At 62.3% G+C, this 14,950-nt stretch overlaps 2 protein-coding genes across 2 annotated transcripts in view; both read left to right on the top strand.

Annotated features, from left to right (window-relative positions):
• PLEKHA6 (pleckstrin homology domain containing A6) overlaps positions 1–11,563 on the top strand; it is a 31,395-nt gene extending 19,832 nt beyond the window's left edge. Inside the window, exons 12-26 of the mRNA XM_075055269.1 lie at positions 1,492–1,560; positions 2,002–2,082; positions 2,342–2,491; positions 2,970–3,065; positions 3,515–3,626; positions 3,787–3,926; positions 4,685–4,834; positions 6,198–6,324; positions 6,457–6,566; positions 6,855–7,037; positions 7,192–7,356; positions 7,606–7,739; positions 7,880–8,022; positions 8,652–8,775; positions 9,286–11,563. Of these exons, the coding sequence (XP_074911370.1) occupies positions 1,492–1,560; positions 2,002–2,082; positions 2,342–2,491; positions 2,970–3,065; positions 3,515–3,626; positions 3,787–3,926; positions 4,685–4,834; positions 6,198–6,324; positions 6,457–6,566; positions 6,855–7,037; positions 7,192–7,356; positions 7,606–7,739; positions 7,880–8,022; positions 8,652–8,767 (1,776 nt within the window). The 3' untranslated portion in view covers positions 8,768–8,775; positions 9,286–11,563. The remainder of the gene's footprint in view (positions 1–1,491; positions 1,561–2,001; positions 2,083–2,341; positions 2,492–2,969; positions 3,066–3,514; positions 3,627–3,786; positions 3,927–4,684; positions 4,835–6,197; positions 6,325–6,456; positions 6,567–6,854; positions 7,038–7,191; positions 7,357–7,605; positions 7,740–7,879; positions 8,023–8,651; positions 8,776–9,285) is intronic.
• Positions 11,564–12,593: 1,030 nt separating this feature from the next.
• GOLT1A (golgi transport 1A) lies at positions 12,594–14,107 on the top strand. Its single transcript, XM_075055455.1, has 5 exons — positions 12,594–12,618; positions 13,273–13,364; positions 13,474–13,652; positions 13,818–13,881; positions 14,069–14,107. The coding sequence occupies exons 1-5, from the start codon at positions 12,594–12,596 to the stop codon at positions 14,105–14,107; spliced, it is 399 nt and encodes a 132-aa protein (XP_074911556.1).
• The last annotated feature ends 843 nt before the right edge of the window (positions 14,108–14,950 follow it).

Raw genomic sequence — 14,950 nt, forward strand, 5'->3', positions numbered from 1 at the left:
GCCGTCCCGCGCTCCATCCCTGAGGTCACCTCCTGCCATTTCCACTCATGCAGACTCCAGCATCCATGCGGCTCCGGCACATCACGCTCTCGGGGACCTGCTAGTCCATCACAGGCTTTGCTAATCCATCCATGAGCCATTAAAACTCAGTAATTCCTTGTGCCGAGAGCGCAAGGTGGGGAGGCGGCAGTCCTGAACTCTCAGCCTTGTTTGGGCTGGACTCGGGTGCTTTGCTCACCCTCTGTTTGCGTCCTGTGTTGATGAGGCAAGGAGAAGGTGTGAGATGACTTAAAGACAGGATTCCAGCCCGAGGCTCTTAAACCAAAGCAACAACTCCTGTGACAAGGAGAGGAAACAGCCTTTTACCCCCGGAGGCTCTGCCTCATTCTCCTCCCCAGCCCTGAGAGGGCTGCAAAAGCGTGGGGATGTCCCTGCTGATGTTGGGCTGCACCTCCAAGTGCCGGCAGGTCCCATCGCCTGGGAACGTGTCTCCGGGTCACTGCAACCCACAGCCCATCGTGCTGCGAGCCCCGGGCAGAGGGGTCGTGGGCCCCCGCCGTGCTGCCCAGGGCATCTCCTGGCTGTGCGAGCGTGCAGCAGCCGGGCGATCGCTGGGGTTTTCTGACGAGGGGAAGGTGCCTGTTTCCATCTGCTGTGTGTGGGGAGCAGGGTCATGCTGGAGGGTGAAGCTGGAGCTGCTGAGATGCTCTCGCTGGCTGGGCTCCCTGCCCGGAGGCAGCAGCATCCCCATCGGCCAGGCTCTCTGCCTGCGGCTGCGCTGGGCATTTCCCAGGTTCAGGTCTATTTGCATTGTCCTATAGTTTTAAATGGTTCTAAAGTAGCGTCTTGCTTTCTAGCAATAATGATCCCCTTCTTCCTATCTTATGCCTTTCATCTCAAGATCTTGGAGGCATTGAATTGTTGAGGTCCCATTAGTAATTTAGATTTCCAGGAAAGGAAAATGACTCACAGAGAAGCTGGATGGTAAACAGCCCCTGATACAGCTGCTGATTTATAGGTGCTTCCACTCTGCTAAGTGGGATTACAGCTTAATCTTTCTGCCTTTGTTTCCCTGCCTATGAAATGGTGGCAGTTATACACCAGGCGGTTAATGATTCACGAGGCATCTCTTTAACTCAGCTCTTGGCGTCCCGCGGAGGGGTTGTCTCCAGCTAATTCCCGTGGCTGACCCAGCCGATGGGCACCGGGGCTGGGAGCAGGGAGGGAGGTTGCGCCTTCATCCGAGCCACCGGGCAGAGCCAGGGCGAGAGCTCCAGCACCGACATCCCGCGCTGCCTGCGGCACCCGCTGCCTCCCGACCGATGCCGGCATCTGCCCGGCCGTGCCGGCTGCGGGGAGCGCTCGCCGCCTCCAGAGATTCATCTCTCGCCTCTGTTTCCCTGCTCACGGGGATGGGGGAGAGGGGCTGGGAGCTGCCTCACCTTCCCCAGGGGCTCCCGGAGCCGGGCTCACCCCGCGCTCTGCTTGCAGGTGACACCCTTCCCGGAGGCCTACAGGGAGACGCTGCACGCCTACAAGATAAGCGAGCAAGACACCGATGTAAGAGCGAACGTCTGTCCTGCACGTCCCCTCTCTGCCCTGTGCTTTCGTCCCTGTCCCCCGCAGCAGGTCTGCTGTCCCCGTAGGGAGACCTGTGCTGAGGGCTCCCGCGCAGCCGGGGTGGGACCTGGTGCTGTCCCAGGTGTGGTGTGTGCTGCTCGGGGACTAAATCCTCCGCTGAGCTTAGCTGCTTGGTCTTGCCCCATGTCCAGATTTGGCCCATGTCACCCTGGCCGGGGCTGAAGGCCCTGCAATGAGAGCAGCGGGCTGGAAACCCTCCCCAGGACCACGCGTTGTCCCTTCAAACCAACCCCATGGGTGTCCCGGCTGCATCCCCGTCTCTCCCAGCTGAGCAAGGAGTTGTTTGCACAGGTGCACCCCACACACCCCATCGCTGGGCTCTCATCCCGTCCTCCCTTTTTCTTTCCCTCCCGGGGACAGAAGCTGCTGGGGAAGCTCTGTGAGCAGAACAAGGTGCTGCGGGAGCAGGAGAGGCTGGTGCAGCAGCTCCGAGCGGAGAAGGTACGTGGTGGGAAGCTCCAGCAGATGAACGTGGCTGCACGGCGATGGCCATGCCCAGGCAGCACCTTCATGGTGAGGACGTGACATGTCCTGCTCTCTCGGGGACGGCTCAGCAGGGGCGTTTCTGAGCTGGGGGAGATGCCCTGGCCATGCCACAGTCCCAGGACTGCCCGCGTGTTAATGGCCTGTTAAGGAGTGGGACTGTACCTCCTGCACCAGCCAGGCTCTCACGGCTGGATTTCCCTCCCGTGCCCCCCAGGAGAGCCTGGAGAGCGCGCTGATGGGGACGCACCAGGAGCTGGAGATGTTCGGGAGCCAGCCTGCCTACCCGGAGAAGCTGCTGCACAAGAAGGAATCACTCCAAAACCAGCTCATCAATATCCGCGTGGAGCTGTCACAGGCCAGCACGGTAACGGGCTCCCCCTCCGCTTCGGTCCCTGGCTGTGGGACTGTCTCCCCCACCCGCCGAGAGCTCTTTTCTCCCTTCCTGTTAAAAAAAAACCAAGAAGGGAAATCCCTCCGGCTGGCTGGGGATCCAGAAAAGCCAAAGTCCTTCAGTGGGGACAAAGCAAATTAACCCTCATGGTGCTGAGCTGGCACACGTGCCCGGAGCTGTCTTAGCTCCTGCTTCTGCCTCTGTCTTCCCGGCACTGCTGTGCCCGGCGTGCCGTCGGCACCAGGAATTCCCATGGGCACAGCCTGGCTGGGGCACAGCAGAGCTTGTACCCCCCCTGCTGCCACCCCTTCCCCAGCTCGGGGGGGTTGTGTTGGGCGCAGCATCCTCGTGCTTTCCCGGGTGCTCCCACGCTGTGCTGGCCAGGGCTGCTGCCAGCCGGGGGAGAAACCTGCCAAAGACCCCCTAACCCACCCACCTTTCCCCTTCCCAGGCCTTGGCAAATAGCACCGCCGAGTACGAGACCCTGGAGAGCGAGGTGTCCGCCCTGCACGACGACCTCTGGGAGCAGCTGAACCTGGACATCCAGGTGAGTGGAACCCCACCGGCCCCAGGGTCCCCCCGCCATCCCCGGGGTCCCCCCACTAATCCCATGGAGGTAGAAACCCCCTGGTTCCTTCAGCCCTCTGCTCCCCCCAAGGAGCCAGTTTGCAAGTGGCTGCTCCACGCTCAGCCCTCCATGCAAGGGCAGAGGGACTGGGGAACGGTGGGCACCTGGATGCCATCGAGAGCTGCAGCCCAGCGCTCCCCGTGCTGCTGGGGCTCCGTCAGCTCCCCCCAGCCCGCGGCGGGTGCCCGGGGGAGCGGAATGATGGCTCCTGGCAGGAGACGAGTCACGGGTGTGATGGCTCAGACCCCCCCGGGCTGTGTCTGCCTCGGCTCAATGCCCACAGCTCCCACGGCTCGGCTCGGGGCCGGGGTGCAGCAGGGCTGACAGTGGTGGGAGCCACTCTGACCGCTGCCTTTTCTCCCCTCCAGAACGAAATGCTCAACCGCCAGATCCAGAAGGAGATCTGGCGGATCCAGGACGTGATGGAGGGGCTGAGGAAGAACAACCCGTCCCGTGGCACGGACACTGCCAAGCACAGAGGTGAGCAGGGTCCGTCCCTGCCCTTGCACAGCACAAACCCCGGTGTGCCGTGGCTTGGGGCATCCCCAGTGCCACGACGCAGACGGCAGCACCCGCGCAGGGAGATGGAGGCCCCGGTGCACGCACTTATTTCTGCTTTTATTTCTGCCTTTCTCCACAGTGGCCATTGGCCCGTCGGGGACGTACAGCTCCAACAGCCCCGCCAGCCCCCTGAGCTCGGCCAGCCTCACCAGCCCCCTCAGCCCCTTCTCCCTCGTCTCCGGTTCCCAGGGTTCACCCACCAAGCCAGGACCCGGCGAGGTGAGTGAGCCCAGGTGTCCTTAGGGAGCCCTTTGCCACCATCGGGTCACCAGCCTGGCTTGCAGGCTGACCCGAGCCCTTGCTCTCGGGGGACGGGTGGGCACCAGGCGCAGAGCACGGCTGCATTTCCCTGTGGCTCTGCCTGGGGGCACCATTTTGGCCACGTGCGTGGGCTGTGGTATCCCCCGGTGGCATCTGGGTCCGTGGTCCTTGCAGGGGCTGTGGCTGAGCTTTGCAGCCTTTGGGCTTCTGTATCAAGCAGCCCTGAAGGCTGAGAATTGCTCAGCTCCAGCCTTTGGCTTCAGGACCAGCTCCTGCTGCCACCACAGTCCCCTCTCGCTGCCCTTGCTCGTGGTCCAGCAGTGCTGGTCTCGCCTTCATCCCCATGAAGTTTAGGGTGAAGTCCGGGGGCTCCCCAACCCCACCTGGCTGTGCAGAGGTGATGCCAATGTCTCCTGGGGGCTGCCAGCCCCAAGCTCAGGAGCCCCTCGCTTGGGCAGCCCCCGAGTCCTGCCTGGCCTCGCTGCCCTGGGGACGTGCAGCAGCGAGGGCAGCGCGAGAGGTGGGAAGCACTGTCCCCCTCCGCGTGGGGACACGGAGACCACGGAACCCCGGGGAGCGGCGGCCGGCTGCTCTCCTTCCTCCCTTCCTTGGCTCGACTCTTCCGCTGTGTGTTGTCTCGATCTTTTTCTAACTCTGTCTTCCTTCCTGGCTCTCAGTGTCTCTGCTCTCACGCCTCACGCTCCTCTCCACCCCAGGAACCAGGCCCGCCTCGACCTCCCCTCCCCAAGTCCTACGTACCCCTGGAGTCTCCTCCGACCGTTCCTCCGCTCCCCGGTGAGAGCCGCCTCTGGCCGTACCCCACCTCCCCTTCCTGGCAGCAAGGCGGCGAGGCGAAGAGGGGACAGGTACCGAAACCTCTCCAGAGCAGCCCTGCAGCAGCGGCCCCGTCCTCTTCCTCCCCGAGACATCAAGCTGGCAGGGGCTGGGACGAGGCAGGCGATGGGGCTGCCCACCCTCTGCCTGGAGGTGGCACTTGGCTAGGGGACAGCAGCACGTGGCTGCTACCTGCCCTCTCCGAGGGCAGCAACGGGCAACGTCCCCACAGCAGCCTCACCGTGGCCCTCCTGTCCCCTCCAGGTCCCCTGCGCCCACGCATAGCACCCACTGTGCTCGCTCAGGACAGGGACTGGCTCCTCCTCGGCAGACCCCGAAATTGCTGCAGCCCCCGAAGCTGCTGCAGCCCCCAGTGTCAGCCCCTCTGCTTTGCTCTGCCCTCGCCTCTCTCGCTGTCCTTCCATGGCACCGCTCCCCTCTGTGCAGTACTGGCAAGCTCTGCCGATGGGGGTGACCCCCCCCTCCAACTCCTGCCCACCCAGGGAAAACCCAGATCTGGGAATTCCTGGTAATGCCTTGGCCGTGCTCCCGCTGGGGGAAGGGGCCAGGTTTGGACACCAGGAGACACAAGCGTCCTCGCAGCCTGGGGGGTCAGGATGCGTGCACGTGGGGCCTGGCCCAGCAAAGCAGCGGCCGTGCTGGGTCGGGAAGGGTTACGGACCCCAACGTGAGTGCAAGTGGCATCTCCAGCAGCCGTGGGGCTGCAGGGTAGCACAGTCCTGATCCACGGGGTGTAAGAGGTGTTGGGATGCACAATCCCCATGAATAGCACAGGGCAGTTGAGGGGGGGGGCACGTTGGGCTCCTCAACTTATTGCCGTACCCCTCCATTGTACCACCACCATTGCCGTGGTGCCCCGGCCCTGGGCAGGCTGTGCCCAGTGGGTGCAGGAAGGGCAGGACCCAAAAAATGGCCCTTTGCTCGCTCTCTGCTGCTGCACAGTGTCTGCCCTGACTTCTGCCCCTGTGGGACCCCGTCCCTTCCCGCGGGCGCGGGATCTTGCTGGAGCTCAGCCCAGAGCCAGGGTGTCTGTCCTGTCCTGGGGCTCCTGGGTGCCACCTCGGAGCGGTGACAGCATCGTCACCCCTGCAGGAAGCTTTTCCCACGCAGGAGCCTGTGCTATGGGGACAGCAATCAGTGCCCAACCCCGATGGGCTGGCGCAAGAGCTGTGGAGCCCTGCCAGCCCCTCTCCCCGCATGTTTGGGGCGCGCTGCTACCACCTGGCTAGTGTCTGTGTGTCTGTCCGCTCCCGGCAGTGTGTCCAGAGGCTGTATGTCACCCCACGGGCTGCAGAGAGCAGCGGGTCTGTCCCCAGGCAGAGCATGACCCCCAGGCAGGACGGGGTCTCACCGGGGACCTGCTTTCCCCCACAGCCCAAGACGAGCTTCGAGCAGAGCAAAAAAGAGGTGCAGCGACCGGCCGCCCCCGGGCCCCCAGCCGAGGGGCTCCTGCAGAGCCGGCAGGAGCCACAGGCAGAAAAGCAAGCAGCTCTCAACAAGGGTACGGCACTGGGGCTGGTGGGTCCCACTCCAGCGGGCACCCTGTGCCAGCCAGGGGCACCCAGCACCTTGCTGGGACCCTGCCCTTGTTCCCCAGGGGGGGTTCAGCCTGGTGTTTCGGTTTGCTCCGCAGTGGGCATCGTCCCCCCCAGGACCAAGTCTCCGGCGGAGGAGGAGGTGGTGCCCACGGTCGGCGTGCCAAGGAGGAGCGCCGGCGGCATGGCCAACGGGCTCAGCTCCCGGGTAGGGCTCGTATTTTGGGGCTGGGGTGGTGGGGCTGGGCTAGCAAAGTGGGGGGGCTGTATTGCAGCCTGCAGGGCTGGGGCAGCGTGTAGGGGAGCCCATTGCTGCATGGCTCCACATCTTGGCATCCAGCTCCTCAGGACCCCTTGGGCTATTTCGGTGCCTTCCCCGCACCCCGGGAACAGGCTGAGCACAACAGCCCGTTGCAGGGGGATGCAGCTACGGGCAGGCAGGGCTGGATCCTGCTGCAGGCAGGGGTGCGTGACCCTGAGGCTGGGCTCTCCCCAGGAGAGACCAAAGAGTGCCGTGTTCGCCACCGAGACGAAGGTGAAGATGAGTGTGGAGGAGCAGATCGACCGCATGAAGCGCCACCAGAGTGGCTCGATGAAGGAGAAGCGGCGCAGCCTGCAGCTCCCCAGCAGCCAGCAGCCTGACACCCCCGGCACGAAGGCACCTACCTCCTACAAGGTGGTGAGTCCCTGCACCGGCCGCGGGGCTGGGGCAAACCGGCCTTTGCTTTGCAGAGTGCCTGAAGTCCCTGATGGAGCAGAAGGGACACTGGGGGCTGTGGAAGGGGACAGTGTGCCATCCCGGGGGGGCTCAGCAGAGCTGGGGTCCCTCGCAGGTGCGCCGGCACCGCAGCATCCATGAGGTGGACATCTCCGACCTGGAGGCAGCGCTGCGCTCCGATGACCCCGGCAAGGTCTATGAGACGCCCCAGGAGGAGATTGCCCGGCTGCGCAAGATGGAGCTGGAGCCGCAGCACTACGACGTGGACATCAACAAGGAGGTGAGGACGGGCTGTCCTGGGGGAGCTGGCAGCCTGGGCATGGGGCATCCTTATCTCCGCACCCTGCACCGGGGTGGGGGGGTCAATCCATCCTCCCGCATCAGTCAGGATCCTGGAGACACTGGCTGTGCCCAGTCAGGGGCTGCCCTTGCCCAGGCGGGTGCTGGGAGCTGGGGGTGAGTGGGGCAGGTGGGTGCTGGATGGGTCCCCGGCGCTGATGCTCAGCTCAGCCCTTGCCACTGTGCCCAGCTCTCCACACCGGACAAAGTCCTCATCCCTGAGCGGTATATCGAACTGGAGCCCGACACGCCACTCAGCCCCGAGGAGATGAAGGAGAAGCAGAAGAAGGTGGAAAGGATCAAGACCCTCATTGCCAAATCCAGGTGAGGCTGCTGTGCCCGTGCCCACGCCGGCCATCCCGGGGTGCAGCCCACCACCCCCCTGCACCCCTTCCCCGGCCATCCCTGCAGGGTCTGTCCCGTTGAGGCTGGGCACGGGTGCTGATGCCGGGTGCTCTGCGCAGCCTGCAGAATGTCATCCCCCTGGGCGAGGGGGAGGTGGACAACCCCCAGGACCCTGAGACCCAGCTTCAGGAGCAGGAGAAGAGGATAGAGATCTCGTGTGCGCTGGCTGCCGAGGCCTCCCGCCGGGGCCGCATGCTCTCGGGTAAGGCACGGGGAGGGGGACACGGAGGGTCGGAGCCTGCCAGCCCCGCGGGAGAGCAGACCGCAGGTAGCATTACGCACCGAGCGGGCAGGTTGGGTGCAGTACTGGCTTATGGGCTGGACAGGCAGCGAGAACAAGGGGCCAATATGGGTAGAAGAGCGGGCTGCATCGGTCCTGGGGTAGGGCATCCCTGTGCAGTGGGAGAACCAGCCTGGTGATGCCCGCAGCTGCCAGGGTCCTGCCTGCGGTGCCCGGGGCTGCCTTTCCCCCTGAGCGTCATCGATGGAAGAGCCGCTTCGGCCAGGCACAGGTTTCAGCGCCTTCTCGGAAACGTTCGCGAGGCTGCAGGATGGGAGCTCCGGGCCGTGCGGCGCGCGGCGGTGGCACGCCGTGCCCGAGCGAGCGTGGTGGCACGCCGTGCCTTGTCCATGAGGAGCCCTGCGGGGAGCTCACGTGTGCGCATCGCAGCCAGGCACCGCTGTGGCTGTTTGTCGTGACCGCGCTTGCTTCCCCCCTTCCTTCCTCTCCGTTTCCTCCCCTCCGCTAACCACTCGCTGGGTCGCCTCCTTCCCCTCGCCGCTGCCGGCAGCTTGTGTTCTTCACTCCCTTCTCCCATTTCTTGTTTCCAGCTCAATGCGCTACCCCAAGCCCTCCCACCTCCCCAGCCTCCCCGACTCCACCGACCAACCCCCTCTCGTCTGAAACATCCCGGGTCGCCGACAACAGCCATTTTATGCGTGTCTGAGCCATGAAGTAAGCACCTCTTCTCTCGTACTTCATCCCATCCTCTCTCCATCCCGGGGGGCCGGGCGGGGGGGTGCCTCTTCCGTGCCTGGCGTCCGTCCATCGCTGCTTGCTCCAGCTAACATCTCCTGAGCCACGTCAGCCCCGTCTGCTCCCATGGACCAAGCGCAAGCGTCCTCCAAGGCGAAGCCGCCCCCCCCCCGGGGCTGGGTCAGCCAGGGACCACAGTATGGGCAGGGGGGGCTCAGCAGGGAGCAAAAGGTGGGGGTAATCTCGGGGCCAGGCTCTGGAGGACGCCTGCCCTGGCACGTCTGTATTGGTGGCTGCAGACCAGGGGGGGATGCAGCATCCCCCTGCTCGGTTGGAAAGTCCCCCCCAGGGAGCCGGGGGCACGGAGCCAAATCTGCGCTAGGTTTTCCTCCGAGCAAGGCAGGAGAGGGGTCTGTGGGGTGGGCGCAGGGGCTGCCCCATCGCCAGCCACCCCACGCGTAGCTCAGCCCCGCTCTCCTCTCCCTCCAGCTCAAGCCCTGGCTGCTGCCGGCAACATCAAGTTCCACGGGGCCACGTTTTAGCGCCCTGACACGACACTGAACCTCTCGCCATCGTTTTTGGTTCTCCTGGACCCCCTTCCCTCCCACCGACGGCGAGACCACCCGGCACGGCCGAGCAGGGAGATGCGTCGCCGACACCACCAGCTGCTCTGCCCCGTCCCGGAGGAGACGTGTGGGTGCTGGGAGGTTGTCCGCTGGAGAGTGGTCCCCCAAGGAGCCCCCCAGGCTGCCAGCTGGCACGGGGACAGATCCGTGGTGTCCTGGGCATCAGGCTTGTGTGGACGGCCAGGCAGGGGCATCTACAGCAGCGGCCGCCGGCACAGCAGCCGTCTCCCTACCGGGACAACCCTGGGGGAGCGTAGGACTCCCTGGGTTCCCCATGCTGATGCGTTGGTCTCCCAAAGGTCCGCGAAGGGGCTCTTCTGGGTGGAGACCGGCCAGTACCCACCTTGGATGGTGCTTCCACCTTACACTGGACCTGGATGCTCCATCTCTGCTCCTCGGGTACCTCTTCCCCCTCCCTGTGCCCTGAAGCTGCTTTTAGCATCCGTCTGGCTGGGGGTAGTCTCTGGCAGAGCCTGGCCTGTCTCATCGCTGCTGGCGCTGGTGGCTCAGCAGGAGGAAGAAGGAGTTTTGTTGGGGACAGGATGGATGGAGGTGGGACTGGGGGGGGGGGATGACACAGGGGTGCCCAGAGGAGCGCTGTGCTGGGGGGTCAGGGTGGTACAAGGGCTGCCTGGGACACCGGTGCACCGCTGGCACGGAGCAGGAGGTCTGGGCGAGGATGGAGACATTGGACGGGAGCAGAGGAGCGGTGCGGGGAGCTGGGGTTTGAGGTGGGACTGCGAAGCTGCGGGCTTGGCCGGGATCCCTCTGCGGTGGATGGGGACGGTGACGAGAAGGGGAAGGGGCTCGAGGCCAGGCGGCGGCACCGGGGCTCGTCCTCAGCACGGGGAGCAGCACCCCGGCTGTCCCCCATCCCACCGTCGCCTCTTGTCTCAGCCCCTCTGAAAATCTGGCACCGCATCTCGCCCCGAGACCTTGCCATTGCACTCCAGACCCTTCGGTTTGTTTGGTTTTCCTGTAGCAAGTTTACCCTTTTCTTTAGCTTTCTGGAGGGAGAAAAAAAAAGCTGGTTCTGCCTGGAAAAGCGGAATCCCACACGAGGTTGTGCGGTTGGCAGGGCTGCCCCGACGGGGCTGGGACAGGCAAGGCAGATGGGGCGAGGAGCTAGGTGCCGTCCATCCTGCAGCTATTTCCCTACTGGCCTGATCCTGACACCCACCAGGACCCCTGCCCCGCACTCCCCCCTCTGCGTCCCCATCGCCCCCCGCGCACCCCATCTTAGCAATACTGGTAGGATCCCAGGAGTCCCGCTCCGCTCCCGAGCCTCCTGCAGCCCTCTTAGCTCATAAAGCTGGCCCTTTATTTTGCTATTACATGCCTTAATATATGTTTTATGGAAATTATACATTTATAATATATATCTATATTTGTTTTTCTCTTCTTTTGTGGGAGGTACTGTTTTGTGCTAAGCTCTCTCTCTGCAGGGTTGTTGGCACCAGCCCTGCCAATGAGTTACAAAAGCAGATTCTTTGCCAATTTATCAGAAAAAAAGAAAAGAAAAAAACCTATTTAAAATATATATATTTTTTCTGCTTTTATTAAAAGCAAATTTATTTAAAATAAAATATAAAGAGACTGTAAGTTTTAAGAGATGATACATTTATTTTCCTGAGTGCAGCGGCGTGGCAGCCAGGGCGGGCTCCCCAGCTCATGTAACCGGGGCAGACCCCACTTACACCGGCTGTGGGGACACCGCCGGGGACGTGCCGGGGACCGCGGTGCACGGCTGTGGCCCATGCAGAGGCTGTGTTGCCTGGCGGGGAGCCGAGGGGGCACGCAGACCCATAGGCAGCAATTCCTCCCATTTCTGGGGACCAGAGAGGATGAGGAGCATCCCAGTGCTCCTGCCCCTGGTGTGCCCGGAGCTGCCGGTGAACTCCGGCTCAGCTGTGCTGTGGTGGCCGAGTCTGAGCCTTCCCCAAGGCGTGAGTACAGCCTGGTGCACAGGGACCCCACGGCTGCCATATTGTGGAACCTGGTGGTCATTATTTTGTTGGTTTTTTTTTTTTTAAAAAAAAAAAACTTAATTCTTAATTTTATTTTGGTTATTATTTTTCATAACACTTCATATACCAGTGACTTGTAACCGAGAAAGGATTTGCATTGGGAGGAAATCTATTTATGCACTGGGGAGGGTGGGAAGGGAGACATTTGTTTTCTGGGTTTTTTTGCTAGTGTTAGAGAAATAAAAGTATCTAAGAAACAACAAGGTGTCAGTGTCTTTTGTCTAGAGGTGACTCAGATAACAATTTTAATATTAGACTGAAGAGACGGTGGGTGAACGGCTACAGCATCTCAACCAGCAAGGAAGGCTCTCGCCTTGCCCGTAGCTTGCTCCGGGGCTGGTAGCACCTTCTCCTCCTCCTCCCTGTTTTGGGGGGGGTCATTTTCCCAGTGGGGTTTATTTTAGCTGTAGCTGCTCAATAGCCAGCTCTCTTGGAGGAATAAAAAAAAAAATGCATTTGTACTTGGCAAGTTTGTATGAAGCCGAGGAATAAAAGCAGCTGGTCTGTAAATGTGTGGAGCTGGTGCCTGCGGGACATAGATGGAGGGGTCTCCGTGGGGTGGCACGTGCCGCACAGGGACCCTGGACTGGCCACAGGGAGCAGGTCTGGCTGAGCCATCGGCCCTGAACTGGGCAGCAAACCCCGGGGGCCAGGGCTTGCCAGAGTTCCCCTGTCCCACGGGGCAGCCTGGCTGTGAGCAGGGACCGTCCCTGCCCCACACGATGCACTGGTGACGATGCTGCGGGGACCTCTGCGTGCAGCATCCAGCACCCGGCGGGGCTCAGGGTGTCCCAAATACTGCTCAAGACACCCCAAGGCACACTGCGGCCGCGTGCATCCCCCTATTTTGGGGATTCCTCCAAGCCATCCCTTCCCAGGGAGGACATGCAGGCTGGGGACAGGGAAAGCAGGACCAGGCAGGGACCCGCAGCCACCAGCCCCCCTATATGTCACCCTGCAGCGATGCCTGGTCACCACGTGTCATCCCCGCCGAAGGAGGTGCTGCCGCCGCGGAGCAGGCGCTGCCGTTAATGATTTGCAGGATGACGTGGGGACTAAAGGCCTTTCCAAGGGTCACTGCCGGGGAGGCATGTGGAAGCAGGGCTCCCCTCGCCCAGCCTCACCCAGCCCCGCCGCCGGCAAGATGGTGCCTCTGACCGACTGCCAGCGTAAGCGGGCGAGCAGATTTGGGGTGGCCGCGTCCCGACAGCGATGCCCATCCCCGTGGGACCGGGGCGTGCCGTGGGGATGCTCCGCAGCACCCGAGGCAGGGCTGGAGGCTGCTCACTGGGGTCGTCAGGGAAGGGAGAGGGTGCAATGGCAAGCCCCGTGCTGGGGCGGGGGGACACGGTGGGAGCCCTGCTGGGACGCGGGGACCAGGCAGGGCTGCGTGTGGGGACCAGCACTGGGGTCCTGCAGAGCCGGCTTTGCCCTCATCCTCTGCCTCAGGTCTGCGTTGGGAACAGCAACTGAGGAGGTGGCTGGCTCCTCCGGAGAGCATCGCCAGCCTCTCCCACCGACTGCTTGCACCGACACCCTTCATGCCAGTGTTCAGAAAAATCCTGGAGACAACCTTCCCATTTATTTTTTCCTTCATGGTTTATTCTTTATCTGGCAGCCCAGAAGAGTTGCTGGGGTACCTGACAGTCTCCCCAGGGCTTGGGCAGGTGGATAGGTTATTTCTAAGCTTTGGAGACTAAGCCAAAGCATATTTCTGGGAAGGAACAGGCCAGGGAGGTGCCAAGGAGAGCAACTGCAGCCCAAGGTGGGACCTGAGCCGTGAGCCTGAGCCCCCATCTCAGCCCTCCTCCCATCCTTTGCAGGGATCGGCGTGGGACTGGTTGGCTTCGGCCTCTTCTTTGTCCTTTTTGGGATGCTCTTGTATTTTGACTCGGTGCTCTTGGCCTTTGGGAACGTGAGTACGGTGGGGCTGGGTCTCCCTGCAACAGGCTCTGATGCCCAGGATGGAGCAAAGGGTCCGTCTGGGCAGGGCTTTTCTGACCCGCTCTTCTTCATCCTCCCAGATCCTCTTCCTCTCCGGCTTGGTCTTCATCATCGGCTTCAGGAGGACCTTCACTTTCTTTTTCCAATGGCCAAAGCTGAAGGGCACCAGCTTCTTCATGGGGGGGGTCCTCATCGTCCTCATGCGGTGGCCTCTCCTGGGCATGCTGCTGGAGGCTTACGGCTTCATCACCCTCTTCAGGTCCGACCCACGGTTCCTGGCTCTCCTGGCATGGCACGGGTGCCTCGAGCCAGAGAGTGGAGCTGGGTGATCCTTGTGCCCTGCAGCCCCGGGCAGAGCCCCCGCTGCTCCCATCCTGGCAAAATCCTGGCACAAGGCTTAACAGAAACTTTTGTTTTGATACAGGAGTTTTTTCCCAGTGGCTTTTGGGTTTTTGGGTTCGCTGGCAAACATCCCCGTGCTGAGCAAGGTGAGCAGGGCACTGGGTATGGTTCGCACGGGCTGATGTGACCCTTGGGGTTTGCAGTCCTTGGATGATATCAATCCCGATCGCTGTGGTTGGGACCAGGCAGGGAAGGTCGCCGTGGTGTCTCTGCAGCCCCCCCGAGGATGCAGTGGAGGATTTTCCTGCTAATCAGGATCTGTCCCTGTTGCAGCTCTTGCAGAAGGTGGGAGACAGCAGTTCCATGGTGTGACCTGCGAGACGGGCTGCATCGCTGGAGACAGGATGGCGTGAGCGAGCCCTGGGTCCGGCTTTCCCATGGTGAGCTGCCACCTTTCTCAGCCCTGGGACCCTCGGCGCCGGCCGGAGCCACCCCCGCTGCAGGGATGGTGCCTCGCTGCCCCATGGGGCTCCCGCGAGCATCTCCTGAGCGAGGCTCCGGGGACCAAACGCTGTGCCAGACAGGCTTCTGGAATTAGCGTTATTTTATTCTTTTTGTCTTCCCCTGTTGAAAGATTTAATTAAAAAGTGCGTCTGAGACCGAACTCAGACTGTGCTCCTTTCCTGTGGCTCAGGGCTGGCTCCAGCTCTGGTACTTCTTCGTGTCACCAAGAGGCACGATGGCCATGGCTGGAGATGGCAGAGGGACCTTCTGGTCACCGTGGCCTTCGGTTGCCCCGGCCATGAGCCCCAGCCAGCTCGGGCAGCCCTGGCTCGCCGGCAGTGGCCGTGGCACTGCCTTCCCACGCGTCCCGCGGGGACGTGGCCTGCGGAGAGCAGAGCCCGGGGAGCCGCGGGAGAGGGCATGGGAGGTTAGGAAAACACCCATTAAACCACATTAACATTTCATGACCTGATCAGAAGAGTTACCCCGTTCAAATTCAGCAACCATGAAAAAGCAAATGACATCTGGGGTTATTAATTAATTGAGAGATGCTGGGGGGGGGGGGCTGGAGTAAATCCCCAGAGTTACAGTGCTGATATCTCTGACCATTATGGTCCAGGACTTGCATTTCCCATAGACCTGTTTCCTGTGGGATGAGGCTGGGACAGAGCAGAGCTGGACCCACTGGCTGCTGCCTGGTGGGAGCTACGG

This window comes from Buteo buteo, chromosome 23, assembly GCF_964188355.1.
Source record: "Buteo buteo chromosome 23, bButBut1.hap1.1, whole genome shotgun sequence".
Classification (NCBI taxonomy): domain Eukaryota; kingdom Metazoa; phylum Chordata; class Aves; order Accipitriformes; family Accipitridae; genus Buteo; species Buteo buteo.

Coding starts and splice junctions, on each gene's coding strand:
- GOLT1A (XM_075055455.1), top strand. CDS start 12,594: ATGGTGCCTCTGACCGACTGCCAGC. Junction 13,365..13,473: donor TGCTCTTGGCCTTTGGGAAC/GTGAGTACGGTG, acceptor TCATCCTCCCAG/ATCCTCTTCCTCTCCGGCTT. Junction 13,653..13,817: donor GGCTTCATCACCCTCTTCAG/GTCCGACCCACG, acceptor GTTTTGATACAG/GAGTTTTTTCCCAGTGGCTT.